This window comes from Pongo pygmaeus, chromosome 8, assembly GCF_028885625.2.
Source record: "Pongo pygmaeus isolate AG05252 chromosome 8, NHGRI_mPonPyg2-v2.0_pri, whole genome shotgun sequence".
In the NCBI taxonomy this organism is placed as follows: Eukaryota; Metazoa; Chordata; class Mammalia; order Primates; family Hominidae; genus Pongo; species Pongo pygmaeus.
The window spans coordinates 115,872,851-115,897,674 of record NC_072381.2 but is presented as its reverse complement, the minus strand read 5'-3'; the positions used below and the strand labels follow the sequence as shown (position 1 = coordinate 115,897,674).

General features: G+C 47.5%; 1 protein-coding gene across 1 annotated transcript; it reads right to left on the bottom strand.

Moving 5' to 3' along the window:
- Positions 1–11,251: 11,251 nt before the first annotated feature.
- On the bottom strand, positions 11,252–24,822 carry DUSP5 (dual specificity phosphatase 5). The gene is made up of 4 exons (XM_054435886.2): positions 24,235–24,822; positions 19,873–20,021; positions 15,606–15,825; positions 11,252–12,777 (listed from the first exon to the last, which is right to left on the bottom strand). The coding sequence occupies exons 1-4, from the start codon at positions 24,611–24,613 to the stop codon at positions 12,371–12,373; spliced, it is 1,155 nt and encodes a 384-aa protein (XP_054291861.1). The 5' UTR covers positions 24,614–24,822; the 3' UTR covers positions 11,252–12,370.
- Positions 24,823–24,824: the final 2 nt, after the last annotated feature.

Here is a 24,824-nt window from a genome sequence, read left to right as displayed (position 1 = left end):
GGCATAAGAAAGGGCTCAATAAATGTGAGCCATCATGATTATTAATGCTCTGGCATAAAGACCAATGTCCTTGTAAACTTTAAAAGGAGTTTAAGGTCATATGATAGCTGTCCTTGGCTGCAGACATCTATAGGGAAAGGGGACTCAGAAGGAAGCCCAACAAAGTACAGTAACTAAGAGACATCATCATCATCCAAAGGAGGACATGTGGCCCAGGATGGAGCTGTAAGCAGCCGGAGACTCAGGGACTGATCAGTACTCTCACTGGAAGTCACCCCCAAGACGCCACAGTAAGGCCATCCTCATATTCCTTGGGCCAGACACTTATTATACAAATCAAGGGTGAAGAAACATTTTTCTTCATTTTCCAATCAATTTTTTTTTTCTTTTGAGATGGAGTCTCACTCTGTCACCCAGGCTGGAGTGCAGTGGCCTGATCTCGGCTCACTGCAACCTCCACCTCCCTGCTTCAAGCAATTCCCCTGCCTCAGCCTTCTGAGTAGCTGGGATTACAGGCACATGCCACCACGCCCAGCTAATTCTTTTGCATTTTTAGTAGAGACGGGGTTTCACCACGTTGGCCAGGCTGGTCTCGAACTCCTGTCCTCAGGCAATCCACCCGCCTCAGCCTCCCAAAGTGCTGGGATTACAGGCGTGAGCCACCGTACCTGACCTCAATTTATTAATATAAGGGCTGGGCATGGTTGGCTCGTGCCTGTAATCAGGCCAAGGTAGGAGGATTGCTTGAGCCCAGGAGTTCAAGATCAGCCTGGGCAATATAGTGAGACCTCATCACTACAAAATTTTTTAAAAATTAGCCTGGCACTGTGATGTGTGCCTGTAATCCCAGGTACTTGGGATGCGAGGGGAAGACGGCTTGAGCCCAGGAGGCAGAGGCTGCAATGAGCTGTGATCTTACCACTGCACTGTAGCCTGGACAACAGAGCAAGACTCTGTCTCATAAAATAAAATAATAAAATAAAATGAAAAAAAGAGTAGCAATATTCTCATAAAATAATAAAATAAAATGAAAAAAAGAGGAGCAATAGTAATATCAGGCAATATAGACAACAGAACAAGGAATATTATCAGGGACAAAGAAGGACATTTCAGGCTAGGCACAATGGCTCACACTTGTAATCCCAGCACTTTGGGAGGCCGAGGCAGGGGATCACTTGAGCCTAGGACTTCAAGACCAGCCCAGGCAACAGAGTGAGATCCCGTTTCAAAAAACTAAAAAAAGGTTTTAAAAAAATTTTTAAATAAGAGAAGGGTATTTCGTAATCATAAAGGAGTCAATTTATCAGGAAGACACACCAACCCTAAACATTGCTGCACCTAACAACTTCAGAATACACGAAACAAAAACTGGTATAACTGCAAGGAGAGATAGGCAAATCCCAATTTTGGTTGAAGATACTCCTTTCTTGGTAATCGATGGAAAAGTAGACAGAAAATCAGTAAGTATATAGAAGACTCGAACCACATCATCAATCAGCTTGGCCTCATTGACATTTCATAAAGTTCTGCCCTAAACCAGAATATTACACATTTGTTTTCTATGGGCACATGAAATACCAAGATAGACTATGTTTTGAGCCATCAAATTAGTCTCAGTAAATTTGAAGGTAGTGAAATCACACAAAGTACATTCCCTAATCACCACAGAATTAAATTAGACATCAGCAACAGAATGATATCTGGAAAACCCCTCATTTTTTGCAATTAATCAGGTAGATCAAAAAAGAGATTATACAGGAAATTAGAACATAGTTTGAACTGAATAAGAATGAAAATATACATATCAAAATTTATGGGGGCTTAGAGGAAAAGTTTTACCTTTGAGTGCTTATATTATAAAAGAAGAAAGTAGAAAATCAATAAGTTTCCACCTTAAGAAACTGTTAAAGGGGGCCAGGCGCGGTGGCTCATGCCTGTAATCCCACCACTTTGTGAGGCCGAGGCAGGCGGATCACAAGGTCAGGAGTTCGAGACCATCCTGCCTAAAACGGTGAAACCCCGTCTCTACTAAAAATACAAAAAATATTAGCCGGGCGTGGTGGCAGGCGCTTGTAATCCCAGCTAGGCTGAGGCAGGAGAATGGTGTGAACCCAGGAGGCAGAGCTTGCGGTGAGCTGAGATCACGCCACTGCACTCCAGCCTTGGCGACAGAGCGAGACTCCGTCTCAAAAAAAAAAAAAAAGAAACTATTAAAAAGAAGAGTAAATTAAACCCAAAGTAAACAGGAAGAAGGAAAAAATAAAGAGTGAAAATTAGTAAGTGGAAAATAGACAATACAGAATAATCAATGAAACCAAGTGCTAGTTAATTGGCAAATTTCTATCCAGACTTATCAGGAGAAAAAAACAGAAAAGACAAGAATTACCACTATCAGGAATGAGACAGAGAACATCAATATAGATCCTAAGACCTCCAAGGATAATGAGGAAATATTAAAAACTTTATGTTAAACAAATTCAGCAACTTCAGTGAAATGAACAAATTATTTGAAAGACACAAATTACCAAAGCTTACTCAAGGAGGCTGGATGCGGTGGCACATACCTATAATCCCAGCACTTTGGGAGGCCAAGGCGGGCGGATCACTTGAGGTCGGAAGTTGGAGATCAGCCTGGCCAACATGGTGAAACCCCATCTCTACTAAAAAAAAAAAATACAAAAAATAGCCAGGCATCATGGCGCATGCCTGTAATCCCAGCTACTCGGAAGCCTGAGGCAGGAGAACTGCTTGAACCCAGCAGGCAGAGGTTTCAGTGAGCTGAGATCGTGCCACTGCACTCCAACCTGGGTGACAGAGCAAGACTCCATCTCAAAAAGAAAGAAAGAAAAGAAAAAACTCACTCAAGGAAACACTAAATAACTGGAATAGCTCTCTATCTCTATTTATCTATCTATAAAAAATCAAATTTATAGCTAAAAAGCTTCACAAAAAGAAAAGCTCAGTCCCAAATGACTTCTTGGTAAGTTCTCAAATATTTAAGGAAGAAATACTACCAATTCTATACAATCTCTTATAAAAACTTGGAAGAGGAAAGAACTCTCCCTAATCATTTCATGGGGGCAGCATTATCCTGATACCAAAACCAGACAAATACATCATAAAAAAAGACCAAAGACAAATATTCCTCATAACCATAAGTACAAAAATCTTTCACAAAATATCAGCATATCAAACCCAGAAATAAGTAAAAAAGATAGGCCGGGCACGGTAGCTCATGCCTGTAACCCCAGCACTTTGGGAAGCCGAGGCGGGTCAATCACTTGATGCCTGGAGTTAGAGACCAATCTGGCCAACATGGCGAAAACCCATCTCTACTAAAAATATAAAAAAATTAACCGGGCGTGGTGGCGTGCACCTGTAGTCCCAGCTAGGGAGGCTGAGGCAGGAGAATCTCTTGAACCTGGGAAGTGGAGGCTGCAGTGAGCCCTGATCTCACCACTGCACTCCAGCCTGGGTGACAGAGCGAGACCCTGTCTCAAAAAACAAACAAACAAACAAACAAAAAAAGTCATGGTAAAGTGGGATTTATCCCAGAAATGCAGGGTTTGATCAACACTTAAAAATCAATTTATGTATGAAATTATATGTAAATGAATTAATCCATTTACAGTAGCATCCAAAAATATTTAGGAAAAATTCGACAACGGAAGTGCAAGACTTGTACACTGAAAACTACAAAATATTGTTGAGAAACTAAAGAAGACTTGAATAAATGGAAAGACATTCACGTTCATAGATCAGAAGACTTAATATTGTTTACTTAATTTACTTTATATTGTAAGGTAAAATGAGTAAATTTTTATTGTATGTAAATTATACCTCAATAAAGCAGATTATTTGTTTATTTATTTATTTATTTTATGATTATTATTATTATTTTGAGACAGAGTCTCGCTCTGTCGCCCAGGCTGGAGTGCAGTGGCGCAATCTCGGCTCACTGCAACCTCTGCCTCCCGGGTTCACAACATTCTCCCGCCTCAGCCTCCCGAGTAGCTGGGACTACAGGTGCGTGCCACCACACCTGGCTAATTTTTTGTGTTTTTAGTAGAGATAGGGTTTCACTCTGTTAGCCAGGATGGTCTCGATCTCCTGACCTCGTGATCCGCCCACCTTGGCCTCCCAAAGTGCTGGGATTACAGGCATGAGCCACTGCACCCGGCCAAATAAAGCAGATTTTTAAAATTACAGGCATCATTATTTAATTCCCATATGAAAGTACTATGAAGGAAAGGTATAGGTACCAGAAAGACACGTAATGTGGAATCCTGAAATCCGAGAAGGCTGAGGAAGGGAATCAAGAGTGAGGCCAAAGGACAGCCGTAAATGAGCAGGGTGATGAGGGGAAGCGATGACACAGAGGAAGGGAGGTGTGCAAAGTCTCCGAGGCTTGAATCCTTCCCCCAATAGCCTTTCCCATAGAAATCCCACTTCTGCTTGTCCAGTCCTCAATGCTCAGTGTTACAGAGTCTTGCTCTATCGCCTAAGCTGGAGTGCAGTGGCGTGATCACAGCTAACTGCAGCCTTGATCTCCTGGACTCAAGCCATTCTCCCACCTTAGCCTCCCAAGTAGCTAAGATTACAGGAGTGTGCTACCATGCCTGACTAATTTTTAAAAATTCTTTGTAGAATTAAAATTTAATTCTTTATAGAGATGAGGTCTCACTATGTTGCCCAGGCTGGTCTCAAACTCCTGGTGTCAAGTAATCCCCCTGCCTCGGCCTCCCAAAGTGCTGGGATTACAGGGATGTGCCACCACACCTGGCCTAACAGATTTCATAACCACATTTAAGGGGTATAGACATGGAGACACATACTGAGAAGCTGTTAAATTTCCTTTTCTGGAACAGAGTGTAGTCTAGATCAGCAGTCTCCAACCTTTTTGGCACCAGGGACCAGTTTTGTGGAAGACAATTTTCCCGCAGACAGGGTTCGGGGCTGGTGAATGGTTTCGGAATGAAACTGTTCCACCTCAGATCAGGCATAAGATCTCATAAGGAGTGCACAACCTAGATCCCTTGAATGTACAATTCACAATAGCGTTTGAACTCCTATGAGAATCTAGTGCCGCCCCTGATCTGACAGGAGGCGGGGGTCAGGTGGTAATTCTCAGTTACCCACCGCTCACCTACTGCTGTGCGGCCCAGTTCCTAACAGGCCTCTGACTGGTATCCAGTCTGCAGCCCAGGGGTTGGGGAACCCTGGTCTATGGGAAAGAGTACAGCCCTGGAAGTCCATTGCAAGTTGGGTATCCTGGCTCTAAAATTCACAGACTCTAGCTGTGTAGCCTTGGGCAGGATAGGTCATCTGTAAAACAGGGCTAACAATATCCATCTTGCAGGGTTCTTGCAGATCTTAAATGAGAGAACATATGCAAAGCACCCAGCACACAGCTGGACTGTAGTAAATGCTCAATGTTATCTCTCTCCCCTGCTTTTCTATAGAAAACAGGTCATTCTGGCCTAGTTTGGGGATGGTTCCTCTGAAGCAGGAGATAGAACTATGTGAACTTTTGAAATTACTTGCAGTCTGGCAACTCTAGGGCATTACAGGACCTGCTCCTGGCTCCCCCTCCTCCCTCCACAACCTTCACACTTACACTCACATACATACAGATTGCCTTTGGGAGCAGCTTCCCTTTTGGGTCCCAGACAGTAGGGTTCCCCTGTGTCTGGCACCAGAAGCCATGCTTCCTGATTCTAAGTCCACTGTTGTTTCCTTGTTGGGATAAAGTTTTTCATCTTTCTATCATGGTGACATACTTGAGGCTTCACCATTTGGGAGGTTAGTTCCTTTTAAGCAATACATTTTCTCCCCACCTCTGGAAGAAGCCCAGAACGAAAAATGCACAGATACTTCAAGGGCCTGCTTTAAGCCCCTGTTTGGTGGCTTCTTGGTTTCTGTAAACTTAAGTGAATGGGTGTGTATTAGGGATGAGTGATGGGGTAGTGGGAAGGGATTGGACCTACTAGTACCAATAAACCAGGATTTAAATTTTAGTTACCACGGCCAGGCAAAGTGGCTCACACCTGTAATCCCAGCACTTTGGGAGGCCAAGGCAGGCGGATCACTTGAGGTCAGGAGTTCGAGACCAGACTGGCTAACATGGTGAAACCTTGTCTCTACTAAAAATACCGAAAAAAAAAAAAAAAAAAAAAAAAAAAAGGCCGGGCATGGTGGTACACGCCTGTAATCCCAGCTACTCGGGAGGCTGAGGCAGGAGAATCACCCGAACCCGGGAGGCAGAGGCTGCAGCGAGCCAAGATTGTGCCACTGCACTCCAGCCTGGGTGACAGAGCAGGACTCCATCTCAAAAATAAATACATAAAAAAAAAAAGAAAAATAAATAAAATTTAGTTACCATAATTGATCACTTTGGGGCAAGCAGGGTAGGGTTGTTTTATTATTTATTTATTTTGAGACAAGGCCTCGCTCTATCACCCAGGTTAGAGTGCAGTGGTGTGATCATGGTTCACTGCAGCCTCAACCTCCTGGGCTCAATTGATCGGTAGGGTTGTTCTTTATGGCAGTTTTCTGGGGACTTCTTATGGAACGCTCAAGTCTCAGAGTCTGAGCGAGGCAGGTCCCTGAGCTTAGAGGAAACCGATTGATCCCAGGGTGGGCATCTGACCCAAGGGCAGCCCAGCCGTAGGCTGACCAGTGACCAATGAGGTGAGGGGGTACCATGGCCTCTGACCAATAAGGTAGCAGTAATTAGCTAAGGCTGGGAATCTGCTTCCTCCAGGATTGGGGAGGAACTGGCAAATAGGCCCAGGATAAAGGAACTCGCGTTTGGAGGGTCATAGGGGCTATGAGAGAAACGGAGAGAACAGCTTCTGCTTCTGACCAGCGTTTCACTCCGTTTGTCACTTCTTCACTCTTTCACTCAACCAGTACTCATTGAACACCTAGGATAAGTCAGACCCTGTGCTTGGTTACTCTCGAAATGCAATGTAATCTCTGTTCTCCTGGTGCTTCTAGTCTGAAGGAGATGACGTTAATAAAATAATCACAGAGAAATGAAAAATTTTTAAACTTTGATGAAATATGAAGAAAAGATATAGAAGACTATGAGAGCCAATAGGGACATCTGACCTAGTCTGGGAGGGCTTTCCTGGGAAGATGAATTTTGAACTGAGAGGCAAAAAACCAGTATGAGTTAATCGGTTGGAGAGGGAATTTATAGGAGAAAGATTCCAGTCAGAAGGACCAGCATGTGCAAAGGTCCTGAGGCAGGAGGGAAGTTGGCATGTTTAAGAGATTGTCAGAAAGCCAATGTGGCTGGAACGGAGTGTAACTGGGGATTCACTGCTATTTGCATTTATCCACAAACACTTTTCCTTAATGTAGACCGAGGAGACTTCCTTGCAAACAAAAGCCCAATGGACAGAAGTACCTATTATATACCCCAGGTGTTCAGAGGGGTACAAGATCAATGAAATAGCTTCATTCTAGCTCTACCTTTTGCTAACTGTGTGACTTTGGGCAAGTTACTTAATATTTCTGAGGTTCAGTTTGTGCATCTGTAAAAATGAGATACAAAAACATTTATGGGCAGGCACGGTGGCTCACGCCTGTAATCCCAGCACTTTGGGAGGCTGAGGCAGGTGGATCACAAGGTCAGGAGGAGTTCAAGACCAGCCTGGCCAACATGGTAAAAACCTTGTCTCTGCTAAAAATACAAAAATTAGCTGGACGTGGTGGTGGGCGCCTGTAATCCCAGCTACTCGGGAGGCTGAGGCAGATAATTGCTTGAACCCGGGAGGCAGAGGCTGTAGTGAGCCGAGATCGCACCACTGCACTTCAGCCTGTGTGACAGAGCGAGACGAAAAAAAAATTATACAAGGCTGTGATGAGAATTAGACATGATGCCTGTGTGCCTAGGTTGGTCTGTGGCACACAGTAGGTGCTTTATAAACATTTCTGATGCTAACCAAATAGCCCAGAAAAGGCTAGGGCTCAATAAGAGCTCATTTCTTTTTGAACTCTGAGGTAAGAGGTGGAGGTGGGGTATTCATAAAAAAGTTAATGAATGGCCGGGCGTGGTGGCTCACGCCTGTAATTCCAGCACTTTGGAAGGCCAAGGCGGGCGCATCACCTGAGGTCAGGAGTTTAAAACCAGCCTGGCCAACATGGAGAAACCCTGTCTCTACTAAAAATACAAAAATTAGCCAGGCATGGTGGCACATGCCTGTAATCCCAGCTACTTGGGAGGCTGAGGCAGGAGAATTGCTTGAACCCAAGAGGTGGAGGTTGCAGTGAGCCGAGATGGGGCCACTGCGCTCCAGCCTGGGCGACAGAGCAAGACTCCCTCTCAAAAAAAAAAGTTAATGAACAATGCAAGAGAGACTAAGGGTTGGGCTGAGTAGGGTGTGGATTATTAGCACAGGTAACACAGCCATAACCACAGGCTGGCAAATCCGAGGAGCTTGGGTATGAGGTTGTGCTGAACCACAGATAGAAGATGAAGCTGGAGCCTAGAAGAGGGGAGCTGGAGAAGGGGATTGTGTGGGGCTAAGGACATTGGTCCAACTAAGGAGGCCGGCTCCAGGCAGGGACAGAAAGCCAGTGAACAGTCATCAGTACTCATGGACCCATGAGGGTGGGGCCATATGGCTGTATGGCTGTTTTCCCCTGAATCCCAGGTTCTAGCAGGGGTTGTCAAGTGGATGGAAGGGTGATGGTTATCTAAGCATGGGAGTCCCCTCCATCCCATCCAGTGGTTAGGGGTCAGGAGGGCCTGTGCTGTAGCTCTGAGCATCTGTCCATCAGTGCCAACACTCTCCATAGAATGGTACTGGCAGCAGAATACAAGGCTGAAAGTAGAGGGCAGTGCTAGTGATTCTGAGGCAAGGATCCAGGGCCCCAGCTATGAGGTTTGGGCTCCAGACAGAATCTATTTCAGAAATAATACAGGACTTGGCAGACTCACTGAAAAGGTAACGGAACCCAGTTTTATGGATGAACCCTTCAGAGCGAGTTGGAGAATAGTAACACTGAGGATGCACAGGCTACTCTCTATATATTTATACCCTATTTCATTCCATAAATGCATTGGAGTCTATTTAAAGAGGGTGTAAAAGTTTTGCTGTTCTTTTTAAGGATGATGAGGAAATGGAAGTAAAAGAAAAATAAAGATGGGAAATTTTAAAGGAAACGGTGGAATCAACACCCAAAATTCATGTTAAGTTCCTACAAAACTGCCAGAAGTGGGCTAAGAGTTTAGTTCTAAGCTGCCTGGTGGCCTTAGCAAGGGAGGGAAACAGAGGCAGTCATGAGCTTTATGGTGTTCAGAAGAACTACCAGTAACTCAAAGAGACAGAGCTGTTCAGAGTATTGAAATTGGTGAGGCATTTTCCTGAGGGCCTCACACAGTGAAGATCCACGGTACCCAGGAGTCCTGCCAGCACACTGGATCCTGGGTAGAGACTGCTCACACAACTCCTGCCCCATCAGGCCTAGCTCATTAGCTAGGGTGGATCTGAGGGGGCTTGCCTACAGGTACAGCTGGGAAAGAGAGAACTAACATCTTTCTTCTCCTGAACACATCTCTATGTGCGATGATGCTTGGAGACCGACAGAGGTGTTTCTCAAAACCTGGGGATGAACCGCCATCAGCTTGAATTCCCCATCTGGCACTGGAAGCCAGTGTAGAGTTGGTCTTGGCAAGAATGGAGATGTAATTAATGAAGAGACTATTAAGTGGAGTGAGGGTTCTAGAGCCATCCCCAGCTGTGGGGCTTCACTTGGCTTACCCTCCAGTGACTCACCCGCCGATGAGCAATCCTCATATGCCTGATTTAGAGGACTTACTCACCCTTCAGAGAAAGACTTTAATGCAATAAAGCAAATGTCAGCAAGTGGGCTGAGCTTAGCACATCACCCCAGCCTGCATCCAGCTTCCTACTCCCTGGCTCTCCCTACCCAAGGTTCCTTCAGCCACTCAGCACCTGCATAGGCCCACACAATGGGCAGGCTTCAGGGACACACTCCAAGGCTGGTCAGAGGCTCAGAGATGGGATACCACGAGGGATTAGGCACCAGCTAGATAGAGCCCTGGAGAAATCTAGCCCATAGAGGTTGGAGATTAGCTCCAAAGCACTGGAGAGCTGGGGGCAGGGCAAGGGCTAGAACCCAGAACTTCTCACCATCTGGTCTAGTGCTCTTCACTGTGGAAGAAGCCGTTTGGTTACACAGATGAGGGGAGTGGGCTGAAATTCAGCATCCTAACCCTGGGTGACCTTCTCATCTGTGGACTTTCCAAGGAACCTCTGAACGGAGAGTTGGGGAAAGGAAAGACAGGTGGAGAGAAAGACCTCACACAAAGCCTTTGAGGTGAGGAATTTAGAGAGCTGGGCTGCCTGTGCTCCGCCACCATCTTGCTATTTGTTGACACAGTGCATGTCGGGAGAACTGGACGCCCTTTGGACCCTCCAGCATTGAGAAGCATGGCTGGAATCCCCGTTCTTTATCAGCTGACCGGGATGGCATAAACCCCAACCAGCTCCCTGTTCCCTCAGATTAGGAACAGGCCCCAAGAGTTAGGCTGGAGCCCAGGCAGAGCCAATCATGGGGAGAAGCTGACAACTGCCCCTTCCTTCCTCCACCTACGCAGAGGAAGTTACTCACAAAGCAAGTCGATTCAGCCTTGGATTTAAAGCTACTCATTGAGGGATTTACCTTGGAACTCCTGGGGAATTATCTAGAATTAGTTGCAAAAGTGGAAAGAGGGGGTCAGGCAGGCTGGCAGGGCAAACTTTCACCTCATTCACTTCTCCATCCCTTGGCCACTTACCCAGCCTTTTCTGAGTCTGCCATATGCCAGGCACTGGAGGGAGGAGGCTGGCCACAAGCTTGGCACTCAGGCTTACTGGAACCAAGGGCCTTATGCTTTAAGGGACTCTTGGGATCATCTAACTCAGCTCACTATTCACAGGTGAGGAATCTGAGGTTCAAGTAGAGCTCTTTGCCTAGTGCGACGGGAGTGAAGGGCCCTGAGTGGACAGATACTCTCACCACCTCCCTGTGAGGCCTGCACTAAGGAATTCTCTTGCAAGTTAGCTTAGGGAAACCCCTCAGTTGGAAAGCAACATTCTGTATCGTCATACCTAATAGCTGCACCTCCACCACCATCACCCTGTTGTTCATTTACAAATAAATCCCAATGAAGGAGGCTGGGTCCCCACCCAAGGGTATTCCTACCTTATCCCAATTCACCAACACCACGAAGAAGTGCTTTTCTCCTTTTACTATTTTTATTTTACACTATAAAAAACAACAACAACAACAACCAGTAACATACTGCTTTTCTTCACATTCACACGGGTCTTAGAAAATTATTGCCTTTTCCCCTGGAGAAATAACCAACAGACAAAAAGAAAAAAAAAAGTAGTACCACACTGCAAAATCTGCAAATCCCAGAAGTCCACAGCTTGAAGACAACCTCCAGGGGTAGGGAGGAAAACAACTGTCACAAGAGACATAAGCACACAGAATGACAGGAAGCTGAGGAAACCAGTTTTCAATACCACTGACCCAGGATACCTAGCAAGTACCCTTTTCCTCCTGGAATCTACTGCCACCACCTCGAAGGTATGACTTTTTTTGGTCTATGATCTGAAAAACTCTTTTCACAAAGGAAGAGTTGCTCTGAGAAGAGGTGGAATGACACAAGTTCAAGTATGACTAAGAATCATGCCAAAGTCCAAGCTCAGTGAAGAACCCACGGCAAAAAAAAAATCCAGAAAAGCCAACATCTTGCTACTTCAACCAACTGCCTCATTGGACCCAAGAGGGTATCTACACAACATTTCAGGGTTCAAATCAGGATGTTGTTCATGTCCCTACAAACCCTGTAGGGTTACTTTCCCAACTAGATGGTGATCAGCTTATGCCCTGAAGCAACAGAGACAGACATTGAAACTGCCAAAGTTCAAATAATAAGGTGGAAATTGTGCTTCCTTCAAAATGAATTGGCTTCATAACTGCCTTTTCTCCTGGTCCAGCAACTTCTTTCTCTCACGTTGCTGCAGGTATTTATTGCCTTATGCTTGAAATGAAAAGGCGAACTCTGAGGTGCAAGGACTGGGCAGTCCCAAGAGGGCAGGGGTCTGGAAGTACAGTAGTCAGCACATGCTGTGCTCCCGTAATGGCTTGGCCTTCCTTCAGTCCCGAGAACCTACCCTGAGGTCCGTCTGAAGTTCCTTTGCAAGCCTGGTAACCACTCACTATCTCACTGGGGCAGCATGACAGAATGAGGTCTTCAGTATTGCACAGGTATGAAATGTCCATGAGTCTTAAAACCAAAAATCACAGTTGCTCTTGGGGCCGGGCCGATTCCTCTATCCCAGTTTTAGCAGGATGTGGCCGTTGCCACAGGGCTTCTGCTGAGCTCTGAGACTGTTGAGTGGGTAGGCACCGGTGCCAGCACCGAGGCAGGGAATGTGCAGTAGGCACCCTGCATGTCAGGGCTCAGTGTCTGCAAATGGCCTATCAGTGACGAGCCTGCTGCCTCCCCTTGGCAGGAGGGAGGCTGGGGGTTGGGCGTGGAGGGCAGGATCTCAGATTCGTACTGCAGGAGCTGGCCCATGAAGCCAAAGTTGGGCGAGACCATGCTCCTCCTCTGCTTGATGTAATCGAAGGCCTCCTTCAGGCGGAACTGCTTGGTCTTCATGAGGTAAGCCATGCAGATGGTGGGTGAACGGGAGATCCCAGCCTCACAGTGGACCAGGACCTTGCCTCCCTTTTCCCTGACACAGTCTGGAAGGAACAAAAGATGGCGGGAGTGAGTTGGGATTAGAATCTCAGGGCAATGGCAAAACACAAGAATCAAACGCTGGAGTAACCTAGATATGAAACTGTTGTGCCTGCCTAAGAGCCACGGCCCTACACTACACTTCTGCCAGTCTTTAATCCCCACTAGTGAGGATAGAGCTTTTGGGGTCCCAGCAAAGACTATCCCCAAGTAGGACCTTTATATTCCTTACAGCAGCTTTACAGGTCCCAGGATACTTGCAGATTCTGCCTCTGGAGGCGACGGACCTGAAGCAGTCCCTTCCTGGGGATGCCATCTTAACCTAGGTTCCACTGATGGTTCCAAGAGGGCATTGGAAAATCCTTGAAATTGTGCACATTTTTATTGGGCACACACATTTTTCTAAGGAGAGCATCCCAGGCTCAAAGACTGACTTGCAGAAGCAACTCTTGCCTCTCTAGGTCTGATTCTAAGGGTAACAACCTAACCCCGATCCTGGTAGAGGCCTTCCGGTCTCTCTGGACACCCTGTCCTGCTGTGCCAGGGCAGGATGCTTGGCTCAGCTCCCAGGGTTCTCATCACCAAACACACAATAAATAGCGCATGGCCACTAATTATAGCCCTGGCTAAGTGACGCCTACTAGACGGAGAATATAAATGGCTTTCACAAATTCCATCTTGCTCAACAATGGGAGTCGCTGCTATAAAGCTACCACCATCAGTTAGTATTCTTTAGCTCAATATGGCAGAAAGGGGAGGATGCCTCCCTTCCTGCTCTACCTCCCAGCCCCTGCCCCCAGAAAACCAGCTACAACTATTAAAAATGGGAAGGGGTGAAAGGTTAAAGATACATACACATCAAATCCACAAAAAATAGTCTTTCCAATTCCCTCTTGCTAGTGAGGAAACAATTATATCACAGGAAGTTAGATGTAGCTGGCACTTCGCAGGCTACAATAAGCAAAAACACTTAAGATTTTGAAGGGCCAAAAGAAAAAGTCATTCCCCTTACCACCCTCCACTTCCCTGCCCCGAGGTCAAAGTATGCAAATCAATCTGCAAGATCTAAAAGATAAAATTTCTGAGGCGTCAGGGAGGAATCCTAGAGTTTCCCCAACTGAACAAAAACCCCATGGCATACCCCAAAGCAGTTCAATAGGGGTGTCCTCCAATTCAGTCTGACTCAAAAGAAACAACAAAACAGTCTCTTTAAATTAGTTCAAAGGGGAGACCCCCAAGTCCCTAGAATTACAGGGTCGGACTCCTACTTCCCTTTGCTCCTCTGTTGGCTTCCTTCAAAGTTTAGCTTGTAACTGGCCTAGTGCCACATCCAAGAATGCAAAGGGTCCAGAGTGCATTGCCTCTGGAGCCCACTCGACACCTCGGGGCCTGCCTTCCACATGGCCCTCTTCCCTTGGAAGGGGTCAGCATATATTCAGCACATGGCTCACTGGGGAGACCCAGTCTCTCCTTCCATTAGCAGGGCAAGCAATCGGAGAAGCAGCATCTTGTGTTTTCAAACTGCTGTGGGTTTGTGGATTGTGCGTACACAGACACAATACACATAGGATGGGGAGGGAGGGTCCTGAGAACTGGATGGGGGCGTGTTTCATGACCTCATGAAGTAGCTACCCAGGTAATTAAATAACAGGCTGAGAAGGGCAAGGCATTCCCAGGGACAGGGAGAACAAGTCAAGGGTTTCCCACCCTGAACCCATCATTTGGCTGCCTTTCAGGCTCCAAAGGAATCATCTTAGCCCAGAGGCTCAGGGGACAAGCAAGACAGGCTCGGCCTTTTGCCTCCGATGAGTTTCTCGTCAGGGTTTCCTGGGGAGCAGAAATTGTGTGGTGAATAGAGGGCCACTATGTGGCTCAAGGGGGACCTTTAATTGCTACCTGCACTAAGTAATTATTGCTGTGCTAACACCTGCCCTTCCTCCTCCAACATCCCTAGGAACAAGATACAGGAAAATCACGCGTCAGTTTCAACAACTACATATGTTAAAGAGGAAGATGGGTGCTGGAAAGCGGGGCATGACCACAAGGTTAGAGAGTGGTACTTGCAAATTTGAAACAGAAAAAAGTCAGGCCAGCCTCCTAGGAAGATGGATGGGGGAGGAGAAGATGCCAAATTGGAGAACAATCCAGGCAACACAAAGGACCTGGAAACCCTAAGGCCACAGCCCTTTCCTGGCAGAGAGACCAGAGGCTAAGACCTTGGTTTTCAGGTCTACGTAATGGAATAAATAACTGCCTAACAAGAATGCAGAAAGCAGGCAAAAGATGCCAACTTTTCTGTGCATACAGCATGGAGCTTGAGTCAAGTGCTATCTTTAATCCAAAATTAGCTGAAAATGCAAAACAAATTGCCCCAAGCCGTTCACCAAGAGTATGGAAAGCTGCTGGGGGCCCTTGGGGCTCAGTGCGTAAGTAGTGATCTCTGAATCCTTCTGTTTGCTTTTAAAAATAAACCCAACCTACGTAGAAGCACAGTTAGGATGGTTCTTCCCCCTGCTTTCCTTGTGTGGAGCATTACGCAGGGATGCACTCAGCTCCTGCCCAGCCAGAAACAATAACAAGATCGGCAGTGAGTACTGCCATAAAATTTTATTAATTCATTTATCTTGTAAATTAAAGCTCCTATTAATAGCAACTTAAATCTTCCCTTCTACCTTTTTGGTAGCTGCATCCCATGTTGGCTCCAACTCTTAGCAGCGGCATATACAAGACACTTTTCTTTCAGTGAAGGTAGCTTCCAACACGGCATCAAAAGTCAAGAACACATGCCCCAAAAGGGCTCCCAAAATAACTGAAGGGGAATGGCTAAACCTACCAATGAAGTCTATTGCTTCTTGAAAGTGGGAGCTAATGTCAGCCGTGTGGCTGTCTTCCACAGGGATCCATTTGTAGTGTAGGTGGGTCGTGCAGGCCTCGGAGGTCCGTCGGGAGACATTCAGCAGGGCTGTGATGTGCAGGCTGGCGAGGAACTCGCACTTGGATGCGTGGTAGGCACTTCCAAGGTAGAGGAAGGGAAGGATTTCAACTGGGCCACCCTGGAAGCAGGGACAAAGGACAATCAGGAAATATTGGATTAGCTTGTTCATTTGAGAGAGGAAAAAACAACTCTGACCTATTTGTTTCTTAAGATGGGTAGTTCCCTTTCTGGTTTCCAAGTAGAGTTCAGAGCCAGTTCAACCAAGTGTGGTTGTATCTCCATCCTGGCCAACTCTCTATCTTATGTGACTGCTTTGTGACTCAATGACAGCAAAATCCACACAGCAAAGAGTTCACTTTTTTGCACATATCAAGGAGGTAGGATATGCCCACAACCTTCCTGCGCTGACAAGGATGAGAAGTCATGTGGTAACATGGGAAAAATTGACGGGCCTGTGTTGAAGTTACAGCTGCCCTGAGAGTACCAGGACAATCCCCTTTGCCTTGGGACAGTCTCGCTTTCTTCACAGATAAAATGGACCAGGACTCAACATGGTGTGTGTCCTCCTTTACAGCCTTGACATTTTATATAGCATATTTTTTTTCCTTTCTGGAAAGACAGAGTCTTGCTCTGTCACCCAGGCTGCAGTGCAGTGGCACAATCATAGCTCACAGTAATCTTGATTTCCTAGGCTCAAGAGATCCTACCGTCTCAGCCTCCCGAGTAGCTGGGCCTACAGGCATGTACCACCAAGCCTGGCTAATTTTATAACTTTTTTGGTAGAGATGAGTTCTTGCTATGTTGCCCAGAATGGTCTTAAACTCCTGGCCTCAAGCGATCTTCCTACCTCAGCCTCCCAAAGTGCTGGGATTATAGGCGTGAGCTACCAAGCCTAGCCTATATGGTGTATTTCATCAAACCCAAGACACTGTTGATCCTAAGATGCATCCAGGTTTTAGAGATGTTAAAATGTACCTCCACCCCCACAAAAAAGTATGCTTTTTAGAAATGAAAATAACCACTACTTACTCAGAACCTTTAGATAAAAAACATTGTCAGGCCACAAGCAGAGGAGCTTCCCCGCCTCTGACCTTCTTCACACCGAGGTTTGTTGGGGGTGTTGGTGAGACACACTTACAGAGCCATCCTTTTGGGAGGCTACCCACACCCCAGATTTCTAGTCAAGGGGGAACCAGAGACCATCCACCTTGAGGCAAAACTAAAATGAACCGCTGGTTAGACTCTGGCAGTCTCAGCATTTACAGGGCTCTAAAGGTGGCAGAAAAGCCAGTGATGGTTGGAAAAATGGGAGCCCTTAGAGACTGAGAGGGAAACATGGGGCTGGGTGACAGTGGCTGTGTCTTTGGGAGACTTTCCCATGCCAACCGTCTGCTTCCTGTGTTTCCATTTCCTGTCCTGGAACAAGAGCGGAATGGAAACTCTCAGCCAGATCCACAACAGGGAAGGGTGCGTGGGACAGGGGCCAGCCACAGGCAATTCTCAATTTACCCCACACCCGGCGTTAGCTTTTTGTTTCCTGAGAAGTCAAGTGTTTAAGCAAAGGCCAGTTCAGTCACTTGAAAGAAAATTACAGATTTTACATAAGGTAATAACAACTGGTATTTTTATCAGCATCTACTATAACTGGCCTCTGGGGGCTTAACCCTTTAGATGTGCCTCATCATACCAATTTCACAAAATCTGTGAGGTAGGTACATTATTCCCATTTTACAGATGGGCAACTTGAGGCTCAGATGCATTTAATAACTTGTCCAAGTCAGAGCTAGTCAGCGGTAGAGCTGGGCTGAAACCCAAAACTGATTGCGTAGCATGAGATGCAAGGCCTTGTCTGACACCATTTCAATAGTGATCAATATGAGAAAGTAAGTATTTCAGGTAAAGACAGGAAGGAAAAAATTCCCTCTTTCCTCTTTTCCTCTAGAGATAAAATGTCCATCTGCATCACCTCCTCGAAACCTCCCAAACTTCCATGCGTACAGAGCACCTTCCTGATGGCAAAGTGGTGCAGTGGTTAACAACTTGGGCTTGGGCATCAGACAGCAGAGCTCTTGGTTAAGTTCCAGAGCTCCATGCTTACTACCTGATGTGATCTTGGATAGCATCTTTAACCTATGACTCTTTGTCTCTAAACTGGGGATAATACCTATCCTCTCTGGATAATTGGTAAGGTGTAAATGGGATAATGAATGCATTAAAACCTGGCATGTTACATAGCTGCCACTGTCATCGAGACTGAAGAATGAACAGAACATGGCTTCTCTCCACGGGGAAGACACAGGTTTTTAGGCAATCCAAGCAGGTCTAGTCCTGACCTGAGCTGGACCCACTCCCTGGGCACAGCATCCCCACCAGCTAGAAACCAGGAAAACAGCAGAGGTGGTACAAAGTTCTTTGGAAAGGAGTCAGAGTTCCAAGTCCAGATTCACGTGGCCACTGATGACTTATGGGTCCCCACCAATGGACACTAACAGGCTCGCCCTTTAAGGAGCAGGCTGGATGGTTGACTCAAGATCTCTTCCTCTCCTGAGTGCCTGGAAATTGCTGATACACCAGACCTGGGATCCTATCCAGTTTCTTTTGGAGCTCAGCCCAACACACCCCTGAAACTACATTTCTTTCCCTTTTTGAACTTCTATTTAGACCAAGAGGAAGAAGCCAAAGGCCTTCAGAAACCCCAAAAGTTAACACGACCTCGCCTGGCTGCTCTAAATGCAGAAGCATTTCTAAGAAGTAGCATTAGGGGGTTCCCCAGATGAATCTTGAAGACACATCAGGGCTTTCTCACCCCTCACTTGGCCAAAGATGTGCTGTGCTTTCGCAACATTCTGCCAATTCTTATTTCTCTTTCACTTTCTGAGAAATGGGGGGAAAACACAACCCAAACAAACAAAAGTAGAAATCTAGCTAGGCCAGATGTCCACAGCTTGAAAGCCCCAGGCTCGTCATATACTGTAAGGATGTTTATTAAAGGAAAACAAACAAAATCCTAACCCTGGCATCTGGACAAGCTAATAGGCTTCCTGACCAAGGAGCCCATTCAAGAAAAGGTCATCTGGCTTTACTTCGAAGTTTATCCCCAGGGACAGGGTTTTGCTCAAAGCAGGGAGCTGGCATTTTAGCATCCAGCAATCTTTCTTCCTATGATTTGGGCATGTTCTTGGTTTATGTGAAAAGTTTGAAAGGTTACTCCCACCAGGTCAGGTGTCTAGATTAGAGGCCATGTGGAAAACAGAACAAGGTCCTGAAATAATCAGAACAGGGAGCTGAGAGAAAGGGGTTCCGAGCCTGATGCTGCCTTGAACCAGCTGCAGGACTCCGCAAAATCAATCATCTCACTTGTCACAGAACACTTCTCTTCCCTTTCATAAAATGGGTAGGTTTTGATCTCTGGTTTCTGCCAGATTTGGATTCTCACCTGCTTTTTCATCTTCCTGGGTGGTGCTACGTAACCCCCTTCCACTTTATTTTTCCCTTTAATGAGTTATCACAAAGCACTCATTTTTAGAAGAAAAACAAAAACTCACTAGTTTACAGAAACATGAAGCCCTCTAGTATCTTCTGATTTCCTCTGGTTTCAGTATCTGTGGAATTGTAAGCATAAGAACCCCTTAGAGGAGCCTACTTAGCCACTCAAACAGGACTTTCTCTATAGCACCCCCACCAACACCAGTTTCAGTTAAACATACCAACAAGACACACCTTGACAGGTACCGGGATGGTTTGCAGAAACTGCAGAGCATGGACAATTACAAAGAAAAGCAACACAGGCAGCCTGAAAGTCAACTCTGAAATGTCTTCAGGGAAACCTAGACCAGTATTTCAAAGCTTCTCTGAACCTCCAAAGCCAGATGACAATAATGTATCTTTCACTTCCCCTTTTCCCCAGAAGCTGCCAAGCATCCTGTGGCTGGTTTGCTCTTGTCAGCTTGTTTGCTGGAAGGAAGCCCATTTACTCTTGGATGGAAACTCAAGCTGGCAAGCAACAGAAGCTCCCTAAAGCCAGGGGATTTTGCCAACACCCTGATCCACAAAAGAACTAACCATCATTGTTGAGTGGGGAGAGAACAGTCAGGTGCTGAGGAAGGAAGGGAGACAGGAGCCCAGAATACCACTCAGGATACCTTTTCCCCATCACATCACGTACCTGGTCATAAGCTGGCCTGTAGCTGACGTTTACCACTGGTTTTCCACACTGGCTGATGAGGGCTCTCTCACTCTCAATCTTCTCTTGTGAAATGGGTTTTACATCCACGCAACACTCGGGATATTCCGAGTAGAAGGTCTCATATCCCCCTACAAAAACAAACAAAAAGGTGAGACAGATGGTAAGCATCAGTTTCTCACGCTGTCAGAAAATACCCATAGTTAATCAATGCTGAGTGTTATACAGTTAAGAAAAAAAAAATAAGCCAATACAGATTCTGGTCATTAAAAATTGTGCAAAACCAGCAAACAGATTTAGAATAGAAAGGGGCTCTACACACATACAAACCTCTAAAAAGAACTCTTTCAGAGGCAATGATTAACTTTTTGTGTCTATCAGAAGCAGATTAAACTGTGAAAGAAAGTGTCTAGCATCTGGCAAATATTAACCAAATCCCTCCAGAAAACAAAGGCTATTTTCTCTCTTGTTTATCTAAAAGGAAGGTGTGATTACCCAAAAGTTCATTAATTGGCGAGAAGATAGGCTCCTAAAGTGGCTTCTTCCCCAGCCCATCTGCTCTAAGCAGGATTCTAGCTGGAACCTCCTCCATTCATAAGGAAATGGGGGCTGATAGGAGGTTTCATTTCAACTCAGGGCAGTAAAACAGCCTCACTGCTTCTCACTCCCAAGGTGCTAAGAACACTGCTGACAATCCTTTCTAGGTCCAATTTGGAGTCATCAATCCAGTTAATTACCTTCTAAATCAACTGAAAGAATAAGGACTTCTGAATTTAATTCTCAGCCCTCATGAGCAAAAACTGTCTCTGTCCCCTTCGTGACCACCCTATCTTCTTATCCCCACTTTTCTTACTTCTCCCCTACTCCTCCTGCAACCCCCCTCCCCAATCAATACGTCAACTTACAGCATGTATGACTCTCAGAATCCTTAATATTACATTTACACCTCTCCAAATGGATTTAAGGTAAAAACGACCCTCTGAGCAAGTCACAGAAACTTGCAAATATAAGTAAGCCTTCTTGGGCCCATTTGAGTGGGGAAGAACCGAATGAAAAGGTGGCCTTGGAACCCTCAAAATGCCGAGGGCTGCCAGGTGCAACAGGACAGCCTTGCTTGGGAAACTCCTCTGCTGGTAACCCAGAGAGCAACCTGAGACATTTCCCAGGGCCTCCAGAAAGCCCACTTGTCTTTTTCTGGCCCAGAGAATTCACTTGGAGTCAAATCCATTAAACATGCATTCTAAGACCATGAATTTTCCAAAGAACCCCCTTTTTCTTTTCTGACTTTGGGTGTTGTGATGCTGGCTTTTTTAAAGCCCTGCAGTAGACAAATGGTTAATGGATTACAAGGCAGTCTCCAACTCCCTCCCAGAAGCTGCAGCCAATTCCTAGAATGAGTCATCTTGCCATTACTGCTTCCTCTCAGCTCGCTGGAACTGCCCCGCCCCCACTTAGTACACCCAGCTCTCCCCCGTGGTCACCTCACCAGCAGCCCATTGCACCTGCCCATGAGCTCCTGGTCCTCCTCAATGACCATGCTCCCCACTACAACGGGAGGCCACGGCGGAGGTGCAAGGTGGTGCTATAGGCAGCTTAGCTTCTCATGCTCTGCCATAGCCCCTGGGCCCCTTCCCTTCCAGCAGTCAAGAGAGAATGACGCAGGCTCACACTGACCCACAGCTTCCTTGGAAGAGGCATCCCTAGTCAGTAAACCACCTGATAACTTCCCGTGCCTGGACCTCGACATTATGGGTTCCAGGAGACAAACAAGGATTTGGATGGGAATTTGGAGTTAAGAATGACCTGGGCCCTCCCAAACTTCAGGACGAAGGTTGGGGAAGAGGAATCTTCAGGCTACCCCATCTTTTGGCTTTAAATATATTACTTCAGAGTTGGCTATCAGGAGGACAGATAAGAGGTTCGGGTGTGGGCTGGATCCTGCATGCTGCTGACAAAATTTAGTTGAGGGACAGATAAACAGGGTCCTGCCTCTTCAAGCTGGTATTCAGAGGAATCCTCCAGATTAAATGGTCTCAGTCTTTCACCCACTCCCATCAGAGGTGTGGAGAGACAGAACATTCCCCTCTGGTGCCTCACTCGAATTGCAAAAGCCATGGCAATTCTTAGAGCTACTTCTTTTGGAGTGAGTCTGCTTTCAATCACCACCCCATTACCAGGGAACAGAGAGAGCACAGATACTATATATAAATAAGCACTGGCCACGCAATTCAGTCATCACCATTTCATTTTAGTGGTTGTTTGGGAGACAGGGGATTATGGAAAGTGTAAAAAGGCATTGCTCCCGCCAAGATCTGAGATGTCACCAGATTAAAACCTGAACTCCTATCTGCACATGAATTACGTAAAGAAATAAAAATTTTCTCTGGCAACAATTTAAAGTTTAGTAGTGTTATAAAAGGGTAGGCATGAAGCAATTTCTACTGAAACTTAAAATGCATGTAATTCTTGACCTGGCAATTCTCATGATTTACTTAAAGGCACTGCACACGCAAGAGCACATGGAGAAGGACATCTACCGCATTGCTTGGAGCAGTGAGGCCGGACGCAACCTAATGGTCATTACAGGAGACCGGTTCAATGTGAAACAGACACGTATGGTCAGATATGGACGAGTCTCCAAGATCTAGATAGATACAAGAGGCAGGACAGGGACTATACAAAATCAATCTATTTCTAAGATACTTATGAAAAATTATCTAAAGGTAAACAAGAAATAGTTGACGACTGTCTCTGGGGAGTGGAACTGGGTTCTAAGATATGCAGAAGACCCACTTCTCATCATAGGGCCTTCATGCTGTTCAACTTTGTACCTGTGTATATGTTATCTTCTTTTAAAGAAACATTTTAACACAGTTTTCCTGAGATGTGAGTCTACAGAGCTGCCTACTTTGTGGCGATAACTTCGAAACTGTCAGCAGGGCCAGCTTAGAGAAGCATGGGGAGGAGAGCGGGGACCAGGGAGGGTCTCCTGGAACCTCTTTCATGCTACTGAGGCAGAAACTTCTCCAAACAACAGGAGACAAAAACCATATTAGGAAGAGAAAGAAATCAGGAGGCAAGCTGAAACCTCTGCAGAGCCAGAAGGCCATCCCTCTATCCCCTGGGGGCTAGGCTGTTATAAGAAGGACGATTACCATCTACCTCTGTTATCTCTCCAACAGGAAATCAACAGGGGACCAGTCAGCAGGAGGTGCTAGCAGAGAGGGGAACTGTCTCCAGAATCTTCCTGGCCCGGAGTGTGTGAAACTCAAGTTGCATGGCTTTAAAACAGGCTCCTAACTCGGCGCCGGCTCTCTGCAACGAGCTCTGATCCCCATCACTGTTACATTCCAAGGTGTCCGCGCCAGGGCTGGCACGGCCTTGGGGCCCTGCTGGGGCTAAGCCCTCATCTCTACATGTCGGTCAGGTCTCCCCGGGTGTCATTTGAGGTTACAAAGGACTCAAACACAAAGCAGGAGCAGTCATAGGAAGTGACCCAGAAAAAACCAATGCTTTGGACTTTGAGAGTCAATCACCCACCCACCACCAGAAGCCAAAGTTACAGGTGAAATGGGCAGGCCTGTGGCGGTAGCTCCGGGAGGTGTCAAATCAAAGGCCGCAGAATCTCCACACCACCCTGCCCCCGCGCACCTCTATTTCCTGGCTGGCCGGCTGTAGGCTCAGCTCAGGATGGGTCCCAGGGATAATCCTGGGGCGGAGGAGGGAGGAGGTGAAAAGGGTGGAAAGGATGTGAGCTCCAAACTGAGCTATAGAAAAGACCTAGGAGGGGAGAAGAGGCCGGAGGGAAACAATAAAAAGCAATAAAATGAAATGGAAAGGGAAGGGACTCGCCAGGTCAAAAAGGCAAGAGGGGTCGGTGAAGACACAGCTGGCTAGGCGGGAGGAAGGGGGGCACCACGGCGCCACACCAGGGGGGAGAGGATCGCGACCTGCTGATCCCGCCAGATCAGTCTATCAGGAAGGCCCGGAGCCCTGACCCCAGCGACAGCGGCGAAGCTCGCGTCTGGAAAGAGGGCTCGTGCCCAGCACGAGCCGACGGCCCCCAAACTCCTAAGCAGCAGCAGACCCCGCAGCATAACCAACTCCACCCAGCCCAGCGGGCAGACCCGCTGCCAGGCGCTTTCGAGGAACGCGGGTGGGGAAGAGGGGGAGCTCTGAGTGCTGACATTTGCAGTGCCCTCCCAAGCGCACAACAAGCCCCAGGGTGCAGACTCCGGCAGGTGGTGACTCTCCCGGTCCCAGGGTGTAGGAGGGCGCCCCGGCGCAGGGAGGGGACCCGGGGGCGCTGGAGGGGCGAGCGTGGCAGGGACCCCGCGCGCTCACCTTTGAGGAAGTAGACCCGCGGGCCGGCGGGCAGGCAGGCGAGCAGCGAGGTGAGCACGACACGCGCGGCGCTCTCCTCCCGCAGCTTCTGCCAGTGGCGGCTGCCCTGGTCCAGCACCACCACGGCCGCGACGCCGCCGCCGCCCTCCTGCAGGAGCCGCGCGCGCGCCGCCTCGTCGGGCAGCACGTAGCGCGCCGACACCGCGCCGCCCCGGGCCCGCCGCAGCACCACCGAGTTGAGGTTGACGTTGAGCGAGCCGCGCACGTTCGAGGCAGCGAAGGCCAGATAGGGCCGGCAGTCGAGCACCACGCAGCGCGCCGCCGCCTCCTTGCGGAGCATCTTGCGCAGCTGGCGCCCGTCGAGCGACGTGACCTTCATGCCGCCGCCGCCGCCGCCGCCGCCGGCCAGCGGCCCCGCGCCGCGCGCCCCGCGGGTGCCCACGGCCAGGGTGTCCGCGGGCGAGGCACGGGAGGGCGACCCGCGGGGCTGCGGCCGCGACGGAGCCCGGCGCCCGAGCGGCGGCGCAACTCCGCGTTCCTGCCCCGCGCGCTAGATACCCAGCCCGGCCGCTCGCCGCCCTGGAAGCCGG

What these genes read in the sequence shown, in the direction of transcription:
- DUSP5 (XM_054435886.2), bottom strand. Translation starts at nt 24,613, where the DNA reads ATGAAGGTCACGTCGCTCGACGGGCGCCAGCTGCGCAAGATGCTCCGC. An exon ending in GCGGGTCTACTTCCTCAAAG is followed by an intron (nt 20,022 to 24,234) that starts GTGAGCGCGCGG and finishes TTGTTTTTGTAG; the next exon opens with GGGGATATGAGACCTTCTAC. An exon ending in ACAGGCCAGCTTATGACCAG is followed by an intron (nt 15,826 to 19,872) that starts GTACGTGATGTG and finishes CCCTGCTTCCAG; the next exon opens with GGTGGCCCAGTTGAAATCCT.